This window comes from Perissodus microlepis, chromosome 7, assembly GCF_051167445.1.
Source record: "Perissodus microlepis isolate ML-2025 ecotype Zambia chromosome 7, ASM5116744v1, whole genome shotgun sequence".
Lineage (NCBI taxonomy): Eukaryota > Metazoa > Chordata > Actinopteri > Cichliformes > Cichlidae > Perissodus > Perissodus microlepis.
The window spans coordinates 26,266,893-26,293,165 of record NC_140467.1 but is presented as its reverse complement, the minus strand read 5'-3'; the positions used below and the strand labels follow the sequence as shown (position 1 = coordinate 26,293,165).

The following is a 26,273-nucleotide window of genomic DNA, read 5'->3' as shown; positions in this document are numbered from 1 at the left end:
AGTTTGTCAGAGGTCAAGTTGTCTGAAAATTTTCTGAATGCAATAACTCAGGAAGGATTTTCAAATTGATATCATAGATGAAGGTAGGAAAAGGCCAGTCACAAAACTCATTTCCTGCGGTTTCCTATGCTCATTTCCACAATCTTGTTCTTTTGGCCACTACCCAAAGCTTGGGACCAGTCCATGTCCCCCTTTAAATATCAATTGTATTGAGAGTAGCTGTAAATAATTGTTTTCCTAATGATTAAAATCCAGTGTTGGGGAGTAACGGAATACATGCAGCGGCGTTACGTATTTAATATACAAAATATGAGTAACTGTATTCCGTTACAGTTACCGTTTAAAAAGGTGGTATTCAGAATACAGTTACTTTGTTGAAATAAAGGGATTACACGGCGGTCTTTTCCTGTTTCATATGTTAAGCTATGCTCTCTCTATTTTTGGTAATTCCACGCCGGTGGAAACCCAAACAAAACACGCATTAAGAGGCTCTAATGCCTGTTTCTCAATCTCACGGCCCATGTCACCACTACTTGCGGCTCGCATAATGACGTCAAGAAATCTTTTTAAAAATTATTGTTCAAAAAATTATTTAATATGAAGGCAATAGGCAGAGTGTTACAGGCATAGCCCTAAAGAAAGTAGCCTCATGGGCAGTGTAGCCCAGTTGTAACTAAGCTATTAAGACTCGACTGTACACTGTGTTCGTGTTTTCCTCCGATACAATAAGTTCCGTTGGAGCAGCCTTTCAACGCCTCTCTCTGTCTCTCGCTAGCAAAGTTGACCCAGACAACAAAGTAAAGCTAGTTTTCGGTTACGAGCTGGACACAGAACCCGACATATTAGCCAGAGGTCCCTTTACTACGGTTCGGAGCCGTGGACCAGTTTTATATACGCACGGAATAGTTTTCTATACGAGATCGCTGCAAAAAGTGCAGCCTTACGTAATGTCCACCCTACTGTTACTCATTTTATATTAAGATTTAAAAATCTAGTTGGTATTGGTATGACGAGTAGCCTTCAGTAATAGTAATAAATCACACAGCAATAGGACATTCATGTAGTTGTAAAAAGCATGATAATATATTAAGTCATCTAAAGTATTCAGAATACATTACTCTCACTGAGTAACGTAACGGAATACGTTACAAAATACATTTTGGGGCATGTAATCTGTAATCTGTAATCTGTTGTGGAATACATTTTAAAAATAACCTTCCTAACACTGTTAAAATCTTTATTTGTGAAAAAATGAATTCAGTCATTAATAGTTATGGTTAAACAAATGCTTGGCTTAACAAAATGCTGACTTTTAGTTAGCCTAGCTACAGTGCCTAAGAGAAACCTATGGTTGTTTTTATTCATCACTTCAGTCAGTGATGAATAACAAGACACCCTAGATTTACGGAGGGGCAACTATTTTTACAGGCCAAATAAAGATCTTCTAAATTGAGATGGCATTTCCTCCCCAACTTACGGGTTCTATTTTTTAAGTTTGAGAGTTATACCAGGGAGTAGGAATGGGAATTGATAAGAATTTAGCGAAGATATTACATTTGTGCAGTTGAATTGTATGCTGTGTGGTCAAATGTTTGTGCATGTTGGAGGTATTTCCCCTAATTGTTGTGCAGGCACTGGCAAAGAGCTGAAGTTGTGTTAGAAGCTTAATGCAGTTTGTTCTGTCCTGGATGCAGTTTGCACTTTACCATCACGCTCTCATCCTTTTATGGAATAAAAATAAATGTAATGTAGACTGTGTCATTATTTTCATCCTCTGACACAAGCTGAAATAAGTGGGAGTGATAGGCAAGCAGACAGTACAGTTGTGGCCAAACGGTTTGAGAATGACACAAATATTGCTTTTCACAAAGTTTGCTGCCTTAGTGTTTGTAGATCTTTTTGTCAGTTGTTCTGTGACGTATTGAAGTAGGAATTACAAGCACTGTTTACGTTTCAAAGGCTTTTATTGACAATTACATTAAGTTTATGCAAAGAGTCAATATTTGCAGTGTTGGCCCTTCATTTTCAAGCTTCTGGGCCAAATCCTGATTGATGGCAACCCATTCTTTCATAACCTGCTTGTTGAGGATTGACCACAAGTTCTCAATTGGATTAAGGTCTGGGGAGTTTCCTGGCCATGGATGCAAAATTTCAATGTTTTGTTCCCCGAGCCCCTTAGTTATTATCACTTCGGTCTTATGGCACGGTGCTCCATCAGGCTGGAAAGGGCATTGTTCATCACAAAACTGTTCTTGGATGGTTGCAAGAAGTTGCTGTCGGAGGATGTTTTGGTACCATTCTTTATTCATGGCTGTGTTTTTTGGCAAAATTGTGAGGGATCCCACTTCCTTGGTTGAAAAGCAGCACCCCACACGAATGGTCTCAGGATGCTTTACTGTTGGCTTGAGGCAGGACTGATGGTAGTGCTCACCTTTTCTTATCTGGACAATCCTTTTTGCAGATGCCCCAAACAATAAGAAAGGGGCTTCATCAGAGAAAATGACTTTACCTGAGTCCTCAGCAGTCCACTCACTGTACTTCTTGCAGAATATCGGCCTGTCCCTGATATTTTTAGGGGGGACAAGTGGCTTATTTGCTGCCCTTCTTGACACCAGGCCATCCTCCAAGAGTTTTCAGCTCACTGAGTGTGCAGATGCACTCACAACTGCTTGCTGCCATTCCTGAGCAAGATCTGCACAGATGGCACCCCGATCCTGCAGCTGAATCATCTTTAGGAGACTGTCCTGGCCCTTGCTGGACTTTATAATTATGTTATCTGAACCTAAATCGGGACAAAAGATCTGAGAAATCAGATAGAAAAAGCTGTTTATTCTGGTTCTTGTAGATGATTTTCCTCCAAAACTATATACAACTAGCTGTAAGTCATGTAACTAGAAGACAATTAAGAACATAATTTTGCATACATAAGATGGTTTTCTATGGTAGATGAGAGTTTGATGGTGTAAGGCAAGCTTTTACAAATACATACTGAGCCATTTTGAATGGCCTGTATTTTTATACAACATACAATAGTTAGTCTGTCATGGGAGCTTAAATGGCACAGAATACTAAAAATCACCCTCTAACCTTAAATTAATGACCAACTTTTTCTGTCTTATAAATATTTCTGTCATTTTAATTGTTTATGATGACCACATTATAAATTACTGTTTTGTGTGTTATTATTTAGTAAATTGTTCTTTTTGAAGTAAATTAATCTCTCTTTATTTTTGTTCAGGAATGATTAACATTTTGCATGGATTGGGGCTGCGCTTCTTGGCTCTCGGCCACCACACTCCGTTTATGGTAAGAGTGGACATTCTTTATCATTTCAAAAAAATGTTAAAAACAACTTTGTCCTTATAAAGAGTTCACATGTGATGTCCTTTTCTCCACATGATTCATATCCAGCACATTGGTATGGCTCATAACTATAGGAATGTAAGCCAGGCCATCCAAGCAGTCAGGGATTGTGGGTATGAAATTTCAATGGGGCTTATGCCCAAATCCATTGGACCCCTCACATTTTGCTTCACTGGAACAGGAAATGTCTCCAAGGTACAAAACCTTAGACACAACCAAACACTCAGTCAGAAAATATACATTAAGGAGGATTTTGTGATGAATGTTTCATTTTATGCATCTTTTTTCTTTCTTGCAGGGAGCCCAAGACATCATCAACGAGCTTCCTGTTGAATATGTTGAACCTCACGAGTTGAAGGACGTCTCTGAAACAGGAGGTATGAAATATTTTGAGCATCATGCAATTTTCAGCTGTTGGAGTGACCGTGGTGGGTTGTAGCACTTTAAACACACAAGTTCTTTGGGGAAATGGTCTGTCTGATCTTGTTATTTGGAATGTGGAAAAACATGGATACCACAAAAAGCACAAGGACTTAAATTAAACATTGCTTACAGATTATAATACAAATGAAATGTGTTTAGAAAATAACAACATTTATAAATTTCTAGATTGATCAAAAAGTTCTTACTATTAACCAAACTTTTACTATGTTCCTTTATTTTTGCCTCTGTGAATAAATTGGAAAGTCATGAACCTAAAAAAACAAAATATCTGACAATTTATTTTAGGGCTGTGGGATATGACAAAATATACCAGATGATGATAATAAAACGTCTGTCATCTCTATCCCTGTTTTTGTGGGGTTGTCAACTTTGAGATACTGAGAGTCACTGACCCGTTCTGCCATCATGTGAGTCATTAGGATCACATGAGACAAGGTGTGAATTGGAGGTGAATCACTTGGAAAATGATCTCAGGACTGTATTATAGGTGGCACCTGTTTGGTGTTGTAGGTCACTACCTCTATTCAGTGGATATCCATTTACTCATTTACTCTTTTCTGAAACCATCCATCTTCTCTGTGCAAAATGTGAATATTAGCATCATGAAAACAGTGTGTCCCCTCATTTAAGTGAAATTATAGCTGAATCTTGTCCTAAAGACCTGGATCTCTCTTGTGGCGCTACGTACCTTTGGAGTGGTTGTTTCGTCCCTCCTATGTGTTGGTCTGAGAACTGCTCATCATATAACATACACAACATTGTTTTCTTTTCTTTTTTTCCAGTGTTTTTCCATCTTGTTGTCTGAGGTTGTTGCTGGGTCTGAGATCTACTGGGGTGTTATGCTCGGTGAAGATTTTTCAAACAGAGCTATCACATCACAAGGGGCAGTAGTGTAGTTCTGCTGAGCAGTAACTCAAAGGGAGAAAAGCCCATGAAACTCTGGGGCACCTCCCTCACTGTAAACGAAAGAGGGTCTAACTGGCAATCCTAATTGTGTTCATCCGCGTAAATGACCTTGCGAATCACGGAGCTTAAAGTCTTATTCAGCCGTTCCACCACCCCATCAGTCTGAGGGTGGTAGAAGTTGGTCCGAACACATTTAATGCCAGTAATTCGTACAGTCCTTGTAGTCTGTGAGACATGAATGATGTTCCCTGGTTAGTTGCAAGTTGGCAAGTCAAGTGATATTTATTTGCAGTGTTTTCCTTTGCTTTTATGAGAGCAGCTTTCCATCTACCTTTGTTGTTCCACACCACACACAACTCCACATCCCACCACAGTAAACCTCTCTAATTATTAGGATTCAAAGTCAGTTCACTGTATTATCATTAAAGATTAAGTCAAAATATTACTAGAATCATTAATGTGACATTAAGATTAGATATATACTAATTTATGGCTAAAGCTAACTGTATTCCTACAACCTTTTATTATGCAATTGTGTTTGTTCGTTTTTATCACTATCATTAAGTTATATTATGTATTTTAACTAGAGCAAACTGTATGTTTTCTTGCCAGATATGACCAAAGTGTATGCCACCGTCCTTAGCCGACACCACCACCTTGTAAGAAAGAGTGACGGCATCTATGACCCCATTGAGTACGAGATCCATCCAGAACTGTACACTTCCCACTTCAGGACCAGCGTGAGTTTCTTAATTTTCGTCTGTCACTAAGGCCTGCTTACAACATTACTCCAACCCCCATCTGTTATTCGGGGGCCTTGTCCTCTACTTCAGTCAGCAACACATAAGGCATCCATCCATCCATCCATCCATCCATCCATTCGCTTCCGCTTATCCTTTTCAGGGTCGCGGGGGGGCGCTGGAGCCTATCCCAGTTGTCATAGGGCGAGAGGCGGGGTACACCCTGGGCAGGTCGCCAGTCTGTTGCAGGGCTAACACACAGAGACAGACAGCCACATGACAGTGCTCACATTCACTCCTGCATTCACACCTATGGGCAATTTGGATTAATCAATTAACCTATCCCCACAAACTGCATGTCTTTGGACGGTGGGAGGAAGCCGGAGTACCCGGAGGGAACCCACGCAAACACGGGGAGAACATGCAAACTCCACACAGAAAGACCCCGGTCTGATGGTGTAATTGAACTCAGGACCTTCTTGCTGACCTCCGTGCTGCCCACATAAGACATGAATAAGTCAAGTTGTGCTGGCATTTCAAAACACATGCTGTATTGATGTGTCACTAAAGTACAAATATAAAGCCCACTTGCAGGGTTCTAGATCTGTGTTTACCATGGTAATCCCTATGTTTTTATATACATTATTAGAGATTAGGGAAAGGAAAGGGGTAAGGTATGTGATTATGGAGGGGAGAGTTGGGACTTTAAAAGGAGGGTCTATGACTGGTAAAGAGAGAGAGCTCACTGACATGGAGAGAAGGAAGAGTGAGTTATTGTGTGTGCATGAGGCCAGGTGGAAGGGTAGCAAGGTCAGTAGCACTGGATTTGGACTGTTCTACTTTGCTGTAGAGAGCAAGTGGAAAGGAGTAGGGGTAATCTTGAAAGAATAGTGTCAGACAGCATCATGAATTTGAAGCTGGAAAATGAAGGTGTGAATATTGTTAGTGCATTTGACCCACAGGTTGGATGTCGGTTAGAAAAGAATACGGAATTCTGGAAATGTACATGCATGCAGAAATGGCATTACTGGATGCAGAAGTGGCAGAGAGTGTCCTCAGGGACATGTAGGTTAAGTGAACAGAGGAGACGACGAGAAGGTGTTGGTTAGGTATGGTGTTGAGTAGGGCTGTGCGATATGACCAAAATCTCATATCCCGATATAAGACATCTATCGTCCCGATAACGATACAAATCACAAAAATGTAACATTTTCTGTAAATTCTGTGAATCTCGTCTTGCGTAAAGTGTTTCCAGCTGCGCGTCATGTAGCTGGAGTCGAGTGTTTTAACAGATGCATGAAACGATACATTTTTAGACATAAGTTGTAATGGGCGCCGTTTTCTTTGTGAGTATTTATTACACGGCGTGCTGCGGGGAAAAGCCTGTTCTAACGTTTGAGTCTAAGGTTTATTTTTTAGCACCTGGCGGCTCTTTTTTAATTCTCATCCGTAAATAATCTGCTTTTTCACGTGATTCAGTTTATTTTGAAAAGTCTCAACAGGATCTTGAGCTTTATTGTGAAAGGTTTATGTGAAACATAAACAAGCGGACACGCGATGGTGTTACCGTCGTTGTTGCTAACGACAACGCATAAAAACAGGCGCTTGTCCGTCTGTAGTGTGGTTATATAAAATATAAGAGAAAGAGAGAACTTTAAGAAATTAATATAGCCACTACAGTGACCATCAAAACGATGAAAAAATATTGCCGTAAACAGTTTATTTTGCGACACCACGAAACAAACGATAGCGTAAAATGAAACGATAGACGTTTTTATATCGTCATCCGATATATATCGTTATGTCGAACAGCCGTAGTGTTGAGGAGAAAAATGGAAAACATAGTGTTCATCTGTTGTAGATTTATTTTTTTTATTTTTAGGCTTGCCACTTCTTTTGTCCTCCACTTGTCCAGTTTCCTCAAAAATACTTTTTCTAATGTAATGCATACCAGGCAAGATATGCAAGTTATTGGCTAATAGCTATTAGCCAATAACTAGTTATTAGTTATTAGCTTTTTATATTATATTTTAAAATTGGTTCTTTGCTAGGTTCTGTATTATGCATAGACCCATAATTCATTCATCTCTTGAGTTAGGTGTTTTTGCCTTTAAGGGAATCATGTGTCGGTTTTAAGTGGTTTAACAAACAAGAAACACATCCCTCTGAAAATCATCATGGACTGGACTAAAAGATGAGTGAAAAAGTAACCAAATAAAAACTTTGGCCTTCAGAAGGCCTCGAGAACTATTGCTCTGCCACATGGCGAGTGGCAGGGTACATCCTGGCTAACATAGAGACACACACCATTTGGACTCACATTCACTTAAGACTTTTTTCCAGTGTGATGGAACTGTCTGTAACTGTCTTATCTGCCTTATGAGGAATGTGCCCCGTGAGTTAATGTCACCCAGTGAAATCAGTCAGATACATTAAAATAATAAGCTACTTAGCGATGTATTGCCAACATATTTAAGGTTGGGTTTTCAAAAAGTCAATGCTTAGATATTAATCAACATTAAAACCTAAGTAAGATAGTTGCAGCAGTAGTGTTAAGTTTGTCTCTGGGACCTACACAGCAAATCCAGCATGTCCAAATTAACACTGTCAGATTTGATTTCAACACTATTAAAGTGTCTATATGGGTCCACACCAGAGAGTGTTAATTTAACTCTTTTTGGAGAGTTGGTACGTTAACTCTGATTTAGTGTTAAACACCAAATCTGTCTGGAGTTAATAATTTAACAATTACTAATGCTAACTTGGTGTTAAGAGTTTATATATTAACTCTCAAAGAGTATTTTAGTTTAACTACGTAAGAGTTATCTTCTAATTAATTCTAAAAAGCGGGAATTTTACGGTTCTAAACTTCAAGAAATTTCTTTTGGAAATAAACATTTACTAAAAAGACGCAATGGTTTTTGAAAAACATTTATTCTGAACTGTGCACCACAAAACATTTTCTGAAAGATGTAACAGTGTACATGTTCTCACTTTCATTAGAATGTTGTTTATCAAAAGGTCTGACATAGGTGAGCTGGTAAATGCAAATAACAGCATTCTCATCACTTATTTCTTCAATACAATATGCATGTCCTTCATTCATCACTTTGTGGAACTTCAACGAACTTCTGCTCTTCCCCATATTCCATCTTCACAAGCATATCCTATGTGGAGATTGAATAAAAATTAGTTGACACTAATTAATGGCACAAATCAATTGCAGCACAGTAAAAAAAAAGAATCCTTTTTGAGCCATTACTTGTGTAAAGTATTTTCCCAAAAGACAAGGACACAGGCAACAGGTAATACTGAACTAAATGTAAAACCTCAACCTTTTTCATTTTTACCTAAACCGTGTGCACAAAACTCTGGAGGGATCTAAATGCTAACGTAGAACCCAGTCAGGACATCTGCTACTGCTGTTTGCTCGTTTTTTTTAATGGGAGATCATTTTCAGGCTTCAAGTAGCACCATTATACCAACATTTCACATTCTAGACATTGTTTTAGGTGTATTTGACCAAAAATTTCACATGCCAGCTTTTTTTTCAAGGCTGTGGTATTTGCCCGCAAACAATACCTTTCAGCTAGCTAAAACAGAATATTATGCTATCACCGAGCAACATGGCTAATGCCTTTCACACAGCTTTGTCCCAACTCCAAAGAGCCACAGAAGTAAAAGCTAATAGTAATAATTGAAACAATCTTTGAAAAAATGACTTACCAAGCATGGCAAACAACTCAAATATGTAGAGCAAAATGTTCTGAAACGGCTTCACTTCAGCTTCGATTGGAACCTATGGTGCTGGGGGCGGAGTCTGTGAATTTACTCTATTGGTGTCATAGCCCCTGTAGGAGTTCAGAGTTAAGAGGTCAAGAGTTAATGTTTCCATTGTAACACGTTTCAACAACACTAAAATATTATACGGTTATCATAAATGTCAGCCTGACCAGCACACACATTGACATTAGCTGTTTATCTATTAGTAATTATCCGATATTTATCCATATTAGCGATCAGTTGTCAATACCATAGTGACTAGTGGACTATAGTTAGATAAAAGATGAATAATTTTTGGAGGCTGAACGTGTAGCAGATGGAATATTGAGCTGTGGCAGGTTGCTGTGTGTGCAGAGCAGCAGGGGAACCATAGCTGGACTGAGAACAGTCCATAGTGTGGAGTACTAATTTGAGAAAACAAAAAGCATATGTGAGGTCAGTTTTAAAATGCACATAGTTACCGTTTTAATCTTTCACAATGAATGCTCTGTTTTTAATATTTTCTTTATTTTAGTATAACTAATACCATCCTTTTTCCAAAGCTTCACAATTATTTAATGAACAAGAAAACACAATAGAAAAGCAAATACAGAAAAATGAGACATGATGAGGCAATGACAATATATTTAACATGAAAACAAAGCAAACAAAGATAAAACAAGCCTGATGGTACTCAAACTGAACTTGAATTAAAAGTGAGTTTTAATATGCAATTTGAAAGACTGTATAGACTCTGAAGTGGCAAGTTATTCTGAAGTCTGGGCGCTCCAACTGGGAAAGCCAGATTTCCTCTATGCTTTAAAATTGGAGTGGCAGCAAAATTATTCCACATCTTTAGGCATAGTAGGCCAGTAAAAATGGTGGCTAAGTTTCTCCAAAGTTATCGGACAAAAAAACTAAACTACACACTCCCTAACGTGAGGCACAATGCTCAAGTTAGTGTTACGGGTTCAAATATTGAGGGTGAGCACAAAAAACAACAATTGGTCCAGGAGAGTCGGTCAAACAATGATTTTAATGAACACGCGTGGGGAGATGAACACTGCACACAGACAGCATTGATCTCCGCCCAATAATACACAAGCAGTTGTTTTTATAACATCAGGGTATTATTTATGACGCCCCCTCATGTGTCAAAGCAGATACAATACATGCATAAGTTTCAAAACCACAAATGTTCTGTTGATGACTTTTGACACATTTAAAAGGACATCTTCTCCGTCTCGAGGCCAGGTGCTTCCTATTAATCTTCTAACTCTCGCTTATCTCCTGGAACAAACTGTCCCTTAGGCAGACGTAATCTTACAGTTACAAGGTTTTGCAAACTATTATTTGAACTCTTACCTAAACATGAGTCTAACTACTGTTTGTGTGTGTGTGTGTGTGTCTCGACCTCAAAATGCACTCGGCCTCACCCCGCCTGTTGACGCTTCTGACCTTTTACCAGACAGAAGCTCTCTGTGATAGGTATAATAATCTTAACTAAGAACATGTGTAATCTATTGAATAAATGCTTTGATGAAATGATAATTAATGTAATGGTAATGATGGTTATGAATAGTAGCAGTAAAATATTTCCCTGATCTCCACATTAGGGAGCAGTCAAATAACAGGTGACATGAAATTAAAACAGTTGTGATCAAACACCAAGCCTAAAGTAGTCATACAACATGTTTTAAAGTCAAATACAATAACTTCAGTTTGTATGAATTTAGTAGCAGGAAATTAGAGGTCATTCAGGTCCCATCCAGGACATGCCTGCAGTTTAACTAATTGATGTGTGTCATCTGGCTTCATGGATCAATAAAGCTGGATTTCATCTGCATAGCAATGAAAATATTTGCTATGCCTTCGAATGATAGTGTGTAAAGGAAGCAGGTGTACAGAAACAGAACTGGTCCTAGCACAGAACATTTTTGAGTTTTTGGCCTCCACGGGTGTGGAACTAACTTATTGTCCACCCTTTCTGTTCAGGTTGTGGCTATAAAGGTAGAGCAGGTCATCTACCAATTGTTAGGTTGATAGTTTGATCCCAGGCAAACTATTCTTGGGCAAGATACTAAAAATGAGTTGCACGTGAATATAAACTAACATACCCATTGTAGTATAACCAGGTCCTTAACTCAAATTAAATCAGTATATTGATCAATTTTCTTTTCTTTATCACATTTCCTCTTCCCCGCTGTTTTTCTTTCCCTCCCTCTCATTCTTTCTCCCTTTCCTTTCCCCCAGTTATGTCTGTCCCGTATGTAACAAGTGAAAATAAAATAAAATAAATAAACAATAAAAACAAAGGTCAATCAAATGGACCAATATGGCAAGGCCGGGATAGTCCACTTGGTAAAGTAAATCCGTTGGGCGTCTTTCTCGGCCTTCAGACAATAATTCTGATGGCAAAAGAACCAAATGGGACAGGCGGCAAAAATAAATAAATAAATAAAAATTGATCAATTATAAAACTGTTTACTCGCAGGGACTTAGAAGAGAGAGACTTACTGTTTATTGTTAGTGTATTATTTAATGCAGTTCAGGGTGTTATATTTTTTTGTTTTGTGTTGTAGAAAATGTGTAATATGTATTTTAGACACCATTCCAACTTTTTCAGAATTGTAGTTGTAGATTTAAATTACAGTTGAGATTTCAAAAGCACTACTGAATGGCTGACACACTGTAGTTCAACACATAGCGAATGACTGGACAGTGGTTTCTTCCTGACTATAGGTAGCACCCTATACAACCTGTCTGATCAATGGTATTTATTGGGACCCCCACACTCCTCGACTCCTCAGGCGACTGGACGCTCAGATGCTCATGAGACCACAAAAATCCTCATCTGCAGACAACGAGGGATCACCAAAGCTTCCTCACAAGTAAGAACGCAGCACAGGAAAATCACAAATATAGGCTGGAAATCATTTTCTACTGAATGAATAAAAGTACTGTGGTGGTAGCTACTGCATCTCAACAGCGATTGCATGTTTATCTTTTAGGGATATTCCTGGCGACTAATTTCTTAGTTGACTAAACAAGAAAAAAAAATTAGACTAACCAACTGGTCTAACACTAAGAAACACTCAGGTTTGAAGTTACATTTGAAAACCGTTTAATGAAAAACGATAACAAACGCATTTCAAACCAGTTATCACATTCTTCAATAACAAAGAAGAAAAACGTCTTGATGTTCAATCATCCAGGTAAGGAAATCTTAAAAAAAAATCATCTGGACGTAGCGTTTTCAGTGGGAGAAAGGTTTCGTCAGTCATCCAAGTGACTTCTTCAGTTTCAGCTGACTGATGTGGTGTTTAGAGAAAATATGTCTCAGCTGTTCCAATACTCCTGACAGATGAGAAATCACTAAGGGTTTTTGCTTAGGAAGCAGTTGGTCCACAGTAAATGTGATCAGTGAATTGTGGTATGTCCTGAGATTTGATTTTCACTCAGGTGTCATCCACATACCTTTACCTTTTTATTAGATCCCAGCTGGACTATTGTAACTTCTTATATGTTGGAGTTAGTCAGACCTGCCATCCAAGACTGCAGTTGGTCCAGAATGCTGCAGCTCGTCTTCTGATGTGAACTAAAAGACATGAACATATTTCACCAGTGCTTTTCTCTCTCTCTCTCTCTCTTCACTGGCTCCCTGTTCACTTCAGAATTGATTTTAAAATTTTATTGTTGACCTACTAAGCTCCAAATGGACAGGCTACTGGGTATTTGTCTTACCTGCCTTATCCAACTTCTAGATCTCTTAGTTCAAATGATCTTTTGCTTTTAGCCATACCAAGGTGTAGGCTCGTTCACAGAGGCAATCGAGCATTTGGGTTTGTAGTGCCTAAACTGTGGAATAATGTCCCCCTACAGATGACACATCTAAAACACATTTGTGTTCACTGGCATTTAATACAGTATGACCGTTATTTGGTATTTGGTATTAATATTATAAATTATAAGTTATTTGGTACTATTTATTTTGTATTTCTGTTTCTGTTCAGTTCATAAATAAAAATGATAATGAAATGATAATGATACCTGAACCAATGACTTGGTGGTGTTCCAGGGTAGGATAACAGAGCACTCTTTTCCAATTCTTCCATCTAAAAGTTGGCTACAATGGGTAAAACTGGGGAGCCAGTTAATATGTTAATAAAGAAATATGTGGAATGAAGTCAGAGTTCCAAGAGCAAACACACTTGGTCGGTGCTGAGAGTAGTCCTGTTGCTGAGGTTGGGGTCATCCTGTAATCTCTTACAAACTGCCTCCCCTGCTTCAGTGACTGGAACACAAATGAGACAGACGTAACATCATACAAGACTTTTGTATCATTGGAACTAAATAATAAAAATACATTGTATATAAATAAAAACCAAATAAAAGAAAAAATAAAAATAAAATAAATTAATTAAAAAATGACATCCGGTCAGTAGTATTGTCTTGTTCTAACTGCTTCCTCTACCCTCTTCCTGTAGTCACTTCCTGGTCTTGTTTCAAGTATTTTTGTAACTGAGCAGCAAGAAAATTTTCTCATGATAGTTTCTGGTTTAGCAAAACCGTGTACCTACCCTTGTCTGCCAGAAGGATGATAATGTTGTTGTCTTTGATCAGTAATTGTTGATCAATGGTCATGACATTTTGTATATTAATGATCAAGAAACTGACCTCATTGTTCTTCAGTGGTGCTAGTTTTAGTCATTATGCAAATATACTGTTTATAAGGTTGGGAAAACCTGCAATCAGCTGAGACCAAAGAAGTCATGTGGATGAGCGACGAAACATTTTTTGCCACTGAAAACGCTACGTGTAGATGAACTGAATCAACTTTTTGAGATGTTAAATATGAGAATAAATATGAAAACATGTTACTACAAAAGCTGTTCACGTATTACTAAAATATGGCAAAATAACATCTGAAAAACAAACAAAAGCATTGTGATTCATGACATCTCATGACATCTTCAATAAAATTAACATCTAAAATAATAAAACAAATCATCCAGCCATTTTTGTCTGCTTATCTATAGTTGGCAAAGGCACCCCACTTATCTGAGGAAACATCAAACCTTTCCCAGGCCAGCCAATAGATCTCTTCAGCGTGTCCCGGGTCTGTGCTGGGGCCTCCTCCCTGTAGGACATACCCGTTTGGATCACCTTACCCCACAGCCTGCTATACCCTCATAAGTGTTTTCTTTTCTGTCTTCCTGCAGGCTGCTGGCCATCTGCGACATATCTGCTGACACTGGAGGCTCTATAGAGTTCATGAATGAATGCACCACCATTGATAAGCCTTTCTGCATGTATGACGCTGACCAGCATATTGATCATGACAGGTATAGCGCAAACGGTTCATGTTTTGCCTTTGTGCCAACATCAACTGTGTTTTGTTTGGATCAGGGTTTCAGGATTGAGGCAAAGACTCCAATTTTTACATCAAGCAGCATCTTTTATGATTTCTGTATATTTTTCTGTTCAGCTTGGTTTATTAACATAACTCACCATTCGTATCCTGCTAGACCTTTGTGTGAGGAATGTTGGAGTCATTTTTGACCAGGATAGGTCTTTCAATGCACATATTATCCAAATCTGTAGGACTGTTTACTTGCATTTGGACATGGATAAAACATGCAAACATCCTATCTCAGAGTGATGTAGAAAAACTGGTTCATGCATTTATTACTTGAGTTGGCTTTTAAAAACTCCTTTCTTATTTTATCCTAAAGACCTCATATTTATTTATTTTATTTAATCAGGGATCCCTTGAGATTAACATCAAGGGAGACTTGGCGAGGAAGGCATATTATTACAGTGTTACAAGTTAAAAATCAAATACAACATTAAAACACATAAAACAAAATAATACAAATACAAAGTCCAGTTTATGAATAACAGTCTTCAGTTACAACAGTCTTTATTAGAGCTCTGAACTTTCCCAGGGAGACAAAGACAAGCAGCTGCTGGCTATTTATATTTTACTCCTGCACAGTTGGTCTGGATCACCCATAATTTCTTTGTACATTGACAATAAAGGGCTATTCAGTTCTGTTCTGTTAAAGTGCTCTGAAGGTTTTTCAATGAACAAGGTGCAAAATAAGAGACCGCAAATCACAGCAGCTGTTTAAAGGGATTAAGAGGTTACATAGCTGCAGGAAGTTCACCCAGGATGGCTTTGTACATAAAAATATACCAGTGCAGTTGGCTTCTTAAACTTAATGAAGGCCGAGAACAGTACCATGCCACCTGATTTCAGTTCAATTCAATTCAGTTTTAGTTATACAGCACCAAGTCACAACAACAGTCACCTCAGGGTGCTTTGTTTTGTAAGGTAGACCCTACCATAATATACAATAGAAAAAAACCCCAACAATCGTATGACCCCCTATGAGCAAGAGCATTGGCGACTGGAAAAACTCCCTTTAAACAGGAAGAAACCTTCAGCAGAACCAGGCAGTTGAGCACTTTGCTCTTGGACTGCTGGCTTACTTGTGGTTCCTTGGGTATATAAAAGTAGATCTGGAGGCAAAGCCTTCACCTTTCAGACTTTATTTTCTTTGGAACCAGCTCCTGGTTTGGATTCAGGAGACAAACTCAGGAGCACTTTATAATACAACATTTGACTTAGGAGTTTAAGTACCCTGTAATTACATGCAATTATAACATGTGTTATCTGAAATTGCGGTGTAACTATATTTACCCTACAAATACTTCTAATATAATGTTTAAATTATTCTACTGTAACTTAAAATTGTACTAAAATAAGGGGGTAACAAGTCAGTTTTTTTTACGGGAAATAATGAAATAATTACACTGTAAGTAAATTTAAGTACTATGTAAGTAATTTTAAGTACTATGTAATTTCATTGTACTTTTCAGAAAAACAAAAAAACTTTTTACAACATAAGTACCCTGTGCCATATTATGGGGTCACTTGCTTAATCGTAATCTTGTTTAACTTCCAGGTATTTTACAGGAAACGACATATACATTTTACTGTAAGTAATTTTAAGTACAACATAATGTCATGGTAATATCCACGAAAAAACAAACAATACCGCTGTACTTTTCAAGGTACACTAGTAGGCCAAGGGTTTGAAGTAACATCATTAGGTATGCATGTACCTAGTAACATCGACCATTTCCTTTCCTAATGCAGTTTACTAAAAATAAGACAACACCTCAAAGAAAATAATTTTAAAGCTAGGAAATTGTGTGTTAAAAACAAAACAAGGAAGTGATTGCTATATGGTATACATTTTTGAAAAGATGATTAGGGGAGAAAATGCTTGTCAGGTATATACACATTTAAAAATGAACAACTTTTTTGAAATAAAGTAAATATACTCAGTGGAACATTTATTTATAGATTTTAGGAACATGCTTACAATACATTTTACTTCATCTTTTTCTGCTCTTCTGTCCAAACCATGTTGTCTCTCCAAGTTTGTCCTCCAAATTGCTCAACCTGGGCACTCATTTCAAACCCTTCACGTCTAATAAAAAACTAAACTCTTCAGCTCTGCCACCTTCAGGTTGGCCTCCTGATAACATCAAAAACAAACATTCCATCTGTTGTGCTCTTTCTCGACATGAAGCTATACTGTTGCTCACAGTTCGCTTCCACCCTCTCAATACATTCTTCACATCAGTACATTTACATCTCTATCTCTTTATCACATTAACCTGCTTCACATCCTTTCCAGCACAACCTGTCTTTCCAGCCAAATGCCAAATTTTTTCCATAAATTACCATGAAATTACACTGCATTTAAAATTACTCACACTGGACTTAAGAAAACTGCTTTTGTGCTTTTAAAATTACTTGCAATATAATGTGTTTCTTCTTTCTTGTAAAGGACCCAGAATTTCAAGCAAAGTACCTGAAAATTACATTTTATTACAGGGATTATAAAGTGCTATCAAAGTACCTTTAAGCTTTTAGTTAGGGTGGATCAGGTAGCTCTCCCTTAGTTAATTCAATTCAATTCAATTTTATTTATATAGCGCCAAATCCCAACAGCAGTCGTCTCAAGGCGCTTTATATTTTACAGTAGATCGTACAATAATAGATACAGAGAAAAACCCAACAATCATACGACCCCCTATGAGCAAGTACTTTGGCGACAGTGGGAAGGAAAAACTCCCTTTTAACAGGAAGAAACCTCCGGCAGAACCAGGCTCAGGGAGGGGCGGCCATCTGCTGCGACCGGTTGGGGTGAGAGAAGGAAAACAGGATATAGACTATGGAATCAGAACGATGCCACCTTGAAACGAAACCGAAAAAAATATTGAAACCGAAAAAAAATATTGTAACTGAAATAAATGTACTGAAAAATCTTGTATTGAAACCGAAAAATTGAAACTGTAATTTTTTGTTTTCGCTTACAATTTTTTTTTTCAGTTTCAATCCATTTTTTTTCGGTTTCAATCCATTTTCTTTCGGTTTCAATCCATTTTTCAGTTTCACTCTGCTGGCACTGTTTTGGCGTCCGGGGGCGCGCTGGGGGGGCGGGGATTCCGACCCGCATGTATTTGCATATATTATAATGCTGACCAATGACTGGAGAAAACACTGACGACGCGGCTGCGGTCACGGACAAACTTGCACGTGTCTGTTCGGGAATGGCAGATGCTGAGAGGTCCAGCGTTTACATTACCGACTATTTCAAAGTGACAGCCTGAGGTGTTCTTCAGTAAATTGGACTACCGGACAGGAGGACCTGAGGCCCCACCGCATTATTTTTGGTAAGTTAAATGTGTTTGTAAGCTAATCCGTAATTTAGGTCCTTAGCTAGCTACCTAGCTAGCTACCTAGCTAGCTAAAGACCTAGCTAGACCTAGTCACATGTGCAGTACTCTGTACAGCTTGCATCCTTTAGGACAAATAATTTGAAACATTAATATTTCTTGTTCAATACTGAGCTGATAACACCTCTGTATGTTGTGACCAGGATGCAGCAGCAGACTGAACCTCGACTGAAACCTGCTCCATCATCTCATCTTTGCAGATGTCCATTTATAAAGCATCAACAACTCAAAGGTAAACATGATATTAGAAAATGTGTTAGTATATAAGGCCTTTAAAACAAATAAAAAAATAAACAGCTGTCGGCAGAACTGTAGGACTGAACAACTTCAGATTCCGAGTGTGTGAGGACAGAGAAGGAATCAGCTCTATTTCAGATTTGAGAGATAAACTTTATATTTCAGTTTGTGATGATTCTGTTCTGTTTGTGATTACAGGAGCCGTCCTCAGATTCAGACCTCAGCACCACCCAGTGACAGCAGACAGATGATCCTATATCGTCAATCTTTGTAGTAACTCCAAAATTAACTGAAGAAAACAGTACAAAGGTTAAAGTACCACATGTGCTGTCAGTGAAAGCTGCAGCTGTTTTATTGATAAATTTAAAGACAAAAAGTCAAAAGGATTAATCACCCCTGTATTTGTGTCACTATACATCAGCACTAACAGGACCTCAGTTTGGTGTTTCAGAAAACTGCTGATCTCAGACCTGCACAACTTCTGTTTTAAACACTGAATGTACGCAGCTACATGAAGAGCACATGATTGTCACGGTCCTGGGTCAGTGACCCAGTGTTTTGAGTTTCTTGTGCCTCTGAGTTTTTTGTATTATGTTCTTAGTTCTCTTTGTTGTCCCAGTTTATTCTTTAAGTAGTGTCTTAGTTTGGTTTTCTTGTATTCTGTTTAGTTCTCTGAGTATTTAGTAGCTGCCCTCTGTGTCTCTTTGTTGTTGGTGTTGTCTGTGTTTCTTAGTTGCTCTGTCTCCCCTAGTCTAGTTCGCGTCTCTGTGTCATACTTCCTGTTTTACTTTGAAGGTCCGTGTCTTATGTGAATGCGTCCTGCTTTGCTTGTCTCGTCAGTCCTGATTTCTCCCAGCTGTGCCCTCCTTCTGTGTCTCATTCCCCTCGTTACTTCCCAGTGTATTTAAACCCTGTGTTTCTCTGAGTCTGTGTCGTGTCGTCCCTCATGCTGTGTGGATCTCCCTGTGAGTTTTAGTTTGTTGTTCCCAGTTTAGATTAGTTTAGTTTGTATGTTTTTTCCCTGCCAGCAAATAAAGCTGTGATTTTGAGTTCATCCCCTGAGTCTGTGAGTCCTGCATTTTGGGTCCAACTCCTGCCTGCCGCACAGCGATTCATGACAATGATGTTTTCTCTGACACAATTAAATAAAACCTGATTAAAGTCAAAGGTTGTTACTTGTATTTGAACTAAAAACTTGTGATCTGGAATTCTTTCACTGTTTTTTGACAATAGTGTGTTATTTATCATAAAGTAATTCAGAGTCATTCATACCAGAGTAACCAGAGAGCACAACATATATTTAACTTTCTACAGGACTTAAAGCTATTACTATAGTTTATAGCTATAGCGATTACTTAACTGCACTACTGTATAGTTCTGTGTAAATAATCATTCTGTACATACGATAATTTTTAATCCTACAACTGTTTATAACTTGCATAGTTCACATTTCTGTATAACTGTATATCTCAGATTTCTGTATAGTTTTTTATTTCATATTTATATCCTGTTCATAGCCTGTCGCTTGTACTCACTACAGCCTGTACATACTTATAGTTATAGAATATTCATAACATACTTCATACCGTGTACATTATAACATACCATAATAGACCCATTTCTGTAATATACTTACATATCTATATTATTGCTAATATATATTGTAATATATCTATATCATGGCTAAAGCACTTCTGGATGGATGCAAACTGCATTTCGTTGCCCTGTACCTGTGCATGTGCAATGACAATAAAGTTGAATTCTATTCTATTCCATTATATTATGTAAAAGTCCAGACCCTCTGAGGATTATCTGAGTACTTCTAACATTACACAAAGCAAAGGTCTCCATCAGTGTTCATGAAATGCTGGGTTTATCCTTCTTGTGAGGGAGCTGCTGGTGAAGGTCACGAGCCCTGCTTGATCCTGGCGATGAGTTTCAGTCTTCCTGGTGTTTGTGAAATGATGCCTCTCACTGTGGGTCAACAGGACAGCTGTAATGAAAGAAATTGAAGAAGTTTTGAAAAAAAAAATCTTGGAAATTCCCTATATGTGAGAAGCAGATTTTGTATTTACTTTTCTTTTGCCAATCAAGATAACTAAAAGTATAATTTTCACCATACAATTACTAACCTTGTCATCTCCTGCACTGTCTGTTTTGGGCTCTGGGCTTGTCCTTCCCAGCGCTCATGAGACTGCTTTGCTGCACTGTGGTATGAGGTGCTAACCTGTTGACAGTGTTGGGAAGGTTAATTTTAAAATGTATTCCACCAAAGATTATAGAAGTAATGTATTCTGAATACTTTACAACTACATGAATGTACTATTGCTGTGTGATTTATTACTATTACTGAAGGCTACTCGCCATACCAATACCAACTAGATGTTAAAATCATAATATAAATGAGTAACAGTAGGTGGACATTAGGTAAGGGTGCACTTTTTGCAGCGATCTCATATAGAAAACTATTCCGCGCGTATATAAAACAGGTCCGCGGCTCCGAACCGTAGTAAAGGGACCTCTGGCTAATACGTCGGGTTTGTGTCGGGCTCGTAGCTGAAAACTAGCTTTACTTTGTTGTCTGGGTCAACTTTGCTAGTGAGAGACAGAGAGAGGCGTTGAAAGGCTGCTCCAACGGGACTTATTGTTTCGGAGGAAAACACGAACACGGTGTACAGTCGAGTCTTAACAGCTTACTTACAGCTGGGCTCGTCAGGCACTCTTTTTGGCTGCAGTGGTTATTATTATATTTACATGCTTCCAGCTCCCGTTTCTGCTCCGTGACAGCTCGTACTTTTCCTTTCTCTCCCTCCCTCGCTCACAGACACATAACGGGTATGGCAGTCCATTCTCCCTGCAGCATGGACTACACTGCCCATGAGGCTACATTGTTTAGGGCGATACCTGTAACACTCTGCTATTGCCTTCATATTAAATCATTTTTGTATAATAATTTTTAGAGGCTCTTATGCGTGTTTTGGTTGGGTTTCCACCAGCGTGGAATTACCAAAAATAGAGAAACCATAGCCTAACATATGAAACAGGAAAATACCGCCATGTAATACATTTATTTCAACAAACTAACTGTATTCTCAATATCACCTATTGAACGGTAACTGTAACAGATACATTTAGTCATATTTTGTATTTTAAATACGTAACGCCGGTGCATGTATTACGTTACTGCCCAACACTGCCTGTTGATGAGATCTTGTGCCGTTCCTAAAACACTGGCCTCCAACTCCTAAAGAGACACGGGTGTCCCTAAATTTAGCAAATATTAGCTTCAGGCTAGCTTGCTACGATGAATAGGCTAATACCAGCATTTTACCACAACTTTACCAGATGTAGCTAAAAAAACCTAAACTAATGTCCAGTCCAGTGGGACAGCAAGGAAAGATGACAAAAAATGATTACTTGCGGTTTGGAGGGTCAAGCTGAAATTGAAGCAGCCATTGAAAGACGGGAAGAGAGAAAGATGGCAGCTTGGTCAGTACTAGTGGCCTCTATAATATATGCAAATACATGTGGGCCGGAATCCCCCCCCCCCCCCAGCACGCCCCTGGACGCCAAAACAGTGCCAGCAGATTGAAACTGAAAAATGGTTTGAAACCGAAAAATGGTTTGAAAATGAAAAATGGTTTGAAACCGAAAAAAAATTGATTGAAACCGAAAAATGGATTGAAACCGAAAAATGGATTGAAACCGAAAAAAAAAAATGGATTGAAACTGAAAAAAAAAATTGTAAGCGAAAACAAAAAAATTAGTTTCAACTAATTGTTTTTCACTATCAATTTTTTTTTCGGTTTCAATACAAGATTTTTCAGTACATTTATTTCAGTTACAATATTTTTTTTTGGTTTCAATATTTTTTTCGGTTTCGTTTCAAGGTGGCATCGTTCTGATTCCATAATAGACAGGCTGTGGAAGAGAGACAGAGATTAATAACAGATATGATTGAATGCATTAACACATAGTGAGTGAGAAAGGTGACTGGAAAGGAAAAACTCAATGCATCATGGGAATCTCCTGGCAGCCTACGTCTATTGCAGTATAACTAAGGGAGGATTCAGGGTCATCTGGTCCAGCCCTGTATGTGAGGAGCAGGATTTTGAATTCAATTCTGGATTTAACAGGAAGCCAATGAAGGGAAGCCAAAACAGGAGAAATCTGCTCTCTCTTTCTAGTCCCTGTCAGTACTCTTGCTGCAGCATTTTGGATCAACTGAAGGCTTTTCAGGGAGTTTTTAGGACATCCTGATAATAATGAATTACAGTAGTCCAGCCTGGAAGTAATAAATGCATGAACTAGTTTTTCAGCGTCACTCTGAGACAGGATGTTTCTAATTTTAGAGATGTTGCGCAAATGGAAGAAAGGAGTCTCACATATTTGTTTAATATGTGCATTGAAGGACATGTCTTGGTCAAAAATGACTCCAAGGTTCCTCACAGTGTTACTGGAGGCCAAGGTAATGCCACCCAGAGTAAGAATCTGGTTAGATACCATATTTCTAAGATTTTCAGGGCCGGGTAAAATAACCTCAGTTTCATCTGAATTTAGAAGCAGAAAGTCAGCAGCCATCCAGGTCTTTATGTCTTTAAGACATTCCTGCAGTTTAACTAACTGGTGTGTGTTATCTGGCTTCATGAATAGATAGAGCTGGGTGTCATCAACATAGCAGTGAAAATGTATACTATGTCTTCTAATGATACTGCCTAAGGGAAGCATGTATAATGTAAATAGAATTGGTCCTAGCACTGAACCCTGTGGAACTCCATAATTGACCTTAGTGTGTAAAGAGGACTCTCCATTTACATGTACAAATTGGAGTCTATTAGATAGATATGATACAAACCACTGCAGCGCAGTACCTGAAATACCTACAGCATGTTCTAATTGTTCTAGTAGAATATTATGATCGACAGTATCGAACACTACACTGAGGTCTAGCAGGACAAGCACAGAGATGAGTCCACTGTCAGAGGCCATAAGAAGATCAGTTTTAACCTTTAACCTTAACCTAAAGCTGTTTCTGTGCTGTGATGAGCTCTGAAACCTGACTGAAACTCTTCAAATAAGCCATTCCTTTGCAGACGATCTGTTAGCTGTTTGACAACTACTCTTTCAATAACTTTTGATATGAAAGGAAGGTTGGAGATTGGCCTATAATTAGCTAAGACAGCTGGGTCTAGAGATGGCTTTTTAAGTAAAGGTTTAACTACTGCCAGTTTGAAGGCCTGTGGTACATAGCCGATTATTAGAGATGAGTTGATCATATTTAAGATTGAAGCATTAATTAATGGCAGGGCTTCTTTGAGCAGTTTTGTAGGAATGGGGTCTAAAAAACACGTTGATGGTTTGGAGGAAGTAATTATTGAAGTTAACTCAGAAAGATCAATTGGAGAAAAAGAGTCTAACTTAACATCAATGGTACTAAGAGTAGCTGTAGATAATATTACATCTGTGGGATGATTATTGGTCATTTTTTCTTTAATGATTAAAATTTTATTTGTGAAGAAGTTCATGAAGTCATTACTAGTTAACGTTAAAGGGATGGTTGGCTCAACAGAGCTCTGACTTTTTGTCAGCCTGGCTACAGTGCTGAAGAGAAACCTGGGGTTGTTCTTATTGTCTTCAATCAGTGATGAGTAGTAAGATGTTCTGGCTTTGCGGAGGGCTTTCTTATAAAGCAGCAAACTATTTCTCCAGGCTAAATGATGATCCTCTAAATTTGTGACACGCCATTTCCTCTCCAGATTACGAGTCATCTGCTTTAGGGTACGTGTTTGAGAATTATACCACGGAGTCAGGTACTTCTGATTTGAGACCTTAGTTTTCACAGGAGCTACAGTATCCAGAGTCGTACGTAGTGAGGAGGTAAAATTATTAACAAGATAATCGACCTCTGTTGGAGTAGCGTTCAGATAGCTGCTCTGCTCTATGTTGGTACAGGTCATTGAAGATGATAACAGTGGGTGGATTATATTCTTAAACTTAGTTACAGCGCTTTCAGAAAGACATCTACTGTGATGAAGTCTACTCTCCACTGCTGTGTAATCAATTACTGTAAATGTAAATGTTATCAGGAAATGATCAGACAGGAGAGGGTTTTCAGGAAACACTGTTAAATGTTCAGTTTCTATGCCATATGTTAAAACAAGATCTAGAGTGTGATTAAAGTGGTGGGTGGGTTCTTTTACATTTTGAGAAAAGCCAATTGAGTCTAATAACAGATTAAATGCCAAGTTGAGGCTGTCATTTTTAGCATCTACATGGATGTTAAAATCACCCACAATAATTATTTTATCTGAGCTGAGCACTAAATCAGATAAAAAGTCTGAGAAATCAGACAGAAACTCTGTGTAAGGCCCAGGTGGACGATAGATGATAACAAGTAAGACTGGTTTCTGAGTTTCACAGCTGGGGTGGACAAGGCTAAGCATCAGGCTTTCAAATGAATTAAAAGTCTGTCTGGGTCTTTGGTTGATTAAAAGGCTGGAGTGGGAAATTGCTGCCACACAGTCCCCTCCGCCTGCGCTTCGAGGTTTCTGATGGTTAGAATGGGGGTATTGATTCATTTAAACTAACATAATCATCCTGCTGCAACCAGGTTCCTGTAAGGCACAGTAAATTGATTTGTTGATCAATTATTAAGTCATGTACTAACAGAGACTTGGAGGAGAGAGACCTAATACTTAATAATCCACATTTCACTGTTTTTCTCTTTAGTTCAGATGTGGATACTGTATTGTTCTTTCTTTGGGATTTTTTATGTTTAAGTTGTTTGTTGCTGGTTTTTAGTTTGTTTTTTGTCTTTTTCGGAGCTGACACAGTCTCAATGGAAATGGGGTTTTGGTGGGGTAACAGGAGGAGAGAAGCTGCAGAGAGGCGTGTAAGACTGCAACTCTGCTGCACTAGGTGTAGGCTGCTGGAGGCTTCCCATGACGACTGAGCATTTCAACTTTCCTCACTGCTTTTCAGTGTCTGTGTGTTTATACACCACTACTCAATCATTAATTGTTATTAATCTCTGGTTCTCTTCCACAGTTTTTCTTTTATCCTGTCACCCTCCCCTCAGCCTCATCCAGTCATGGCATATACCTGCTCCCTGAGCCTGGTTCTGCTGGAGGTTTCTTCCTGTTAAAAGGGAGTTTTTCCTTCCTACTGTCACCAAGTGCTTGCTCATTTGTGGTTGTTTGATTGTAGGCATTTTTTTCTTAATTATTATACATCTTACCCTATAAAGCACCATAAAGTTGCTGTGATTTGGCAATGCATAAATAAATAAGATGTCCTGTCAATGTGGTAGACAAGACATCACTATGTGTGTCAACCTTGGAAAGCATAAACGATGTCACTGACACAGCAGACTAGAGCTGGGCAATAGAACAATAATGATATGTATTGCGAAAGAACTTTTTCTCGATAGAAAAATTAAACTATTGCGATAGACCTCACCGCTCTTGTCCTCTTAAAAAAAAAAAGAACAGCCAATCCAAATTAAGTAGCGCAGAGCCGAACCAATCACAGTCGCAGCGTCACGTCACGTGACTTGTTACGTACAGCACAAGTGCCAAGCCGCACATGTGTATTTGTTTGGGAAGCAGCCAGCTGCCGTGCCGCCCGGGTAATGGAGGAAATGAGTGTGCCGACTAGAGAAAAATCAACTGAGAGCGTGACCGAAGGTTACCGAAGAGAAAACAGATGATGGTTCCAATGCCGGAGAGATTGTCGAACGGAAGAGCCATAGAAGTTCCGTAGTGTGAAGGTATTTTGGCTATTTCAAGTCTGACAAAAAACAGAGTAGCGCGCACTGTAAATTGTGCCAAAAGCAAGTCTGGTAATACAATAAACCGGTGCATGCTCAATCTCTGACTGGAAGCGCTAATTCGTCATTCGGCTTTTGTCAGACTAAAGTAACTGTTAAAACTGTTTGAAAAGCTAAGCTATACAACAAGAAGAGATTGAGAATTTCCTTTTAGTTCTCAGTTTATTTGATATTGA

The 26,273-nt window shown here is 38.5% G+C and overlaps 1 protein-coding gene and 1 long non-coding RNA gene across 2 annotated transcripts in view; both read left to right on the top strand.

The window, feature by feature from the left end:
* Window positions 1-26,273, top strand: part of aass (aminoadipate-semialdehyde synthase) — a 69,835-nt gene that overhangs the window by 12,709 nt on the left and 30,853 nt on the right. The window contains exons 5-10 of the mRNA XM_084934410.1: window positions 3,239-3,306; window positions 3,412-3,558; window positions 3,662-3,740; window positions 5,326-5,453; window positions 11,958-12,106; window positions 14,438-14,560. Of these exons, the coding sequence (XP_084790536.1) occupies window positions 3,239-3,306; window positions 3,412-3,558; window positions 3,662-3,740; window positions 5,326-5,453; window positions 11,958-12,106; window positions 14,438-14,560 (694 nt within the window). The remainder of the gene's footprint in view (window positions 1-3,238; window positions 3,307-3,411; window positions 3,559-3,661; window positions 3,741-5,325; window positions 5,454-11,957; window positions 12,107-14,437; window positions 14,561-26,273) is intronic.
* LOC146383198 (uncharacterized) lies at window positions 14,572-20,039 on the top strand. Its single transcript, XR_014800731.1, has 2 exons — window positions 14,572-18,264; window positions 18,468-20,039. It is a non-coding gene; the product is annotated as an uncharacterized LOC146383198 (long non-coding RNA).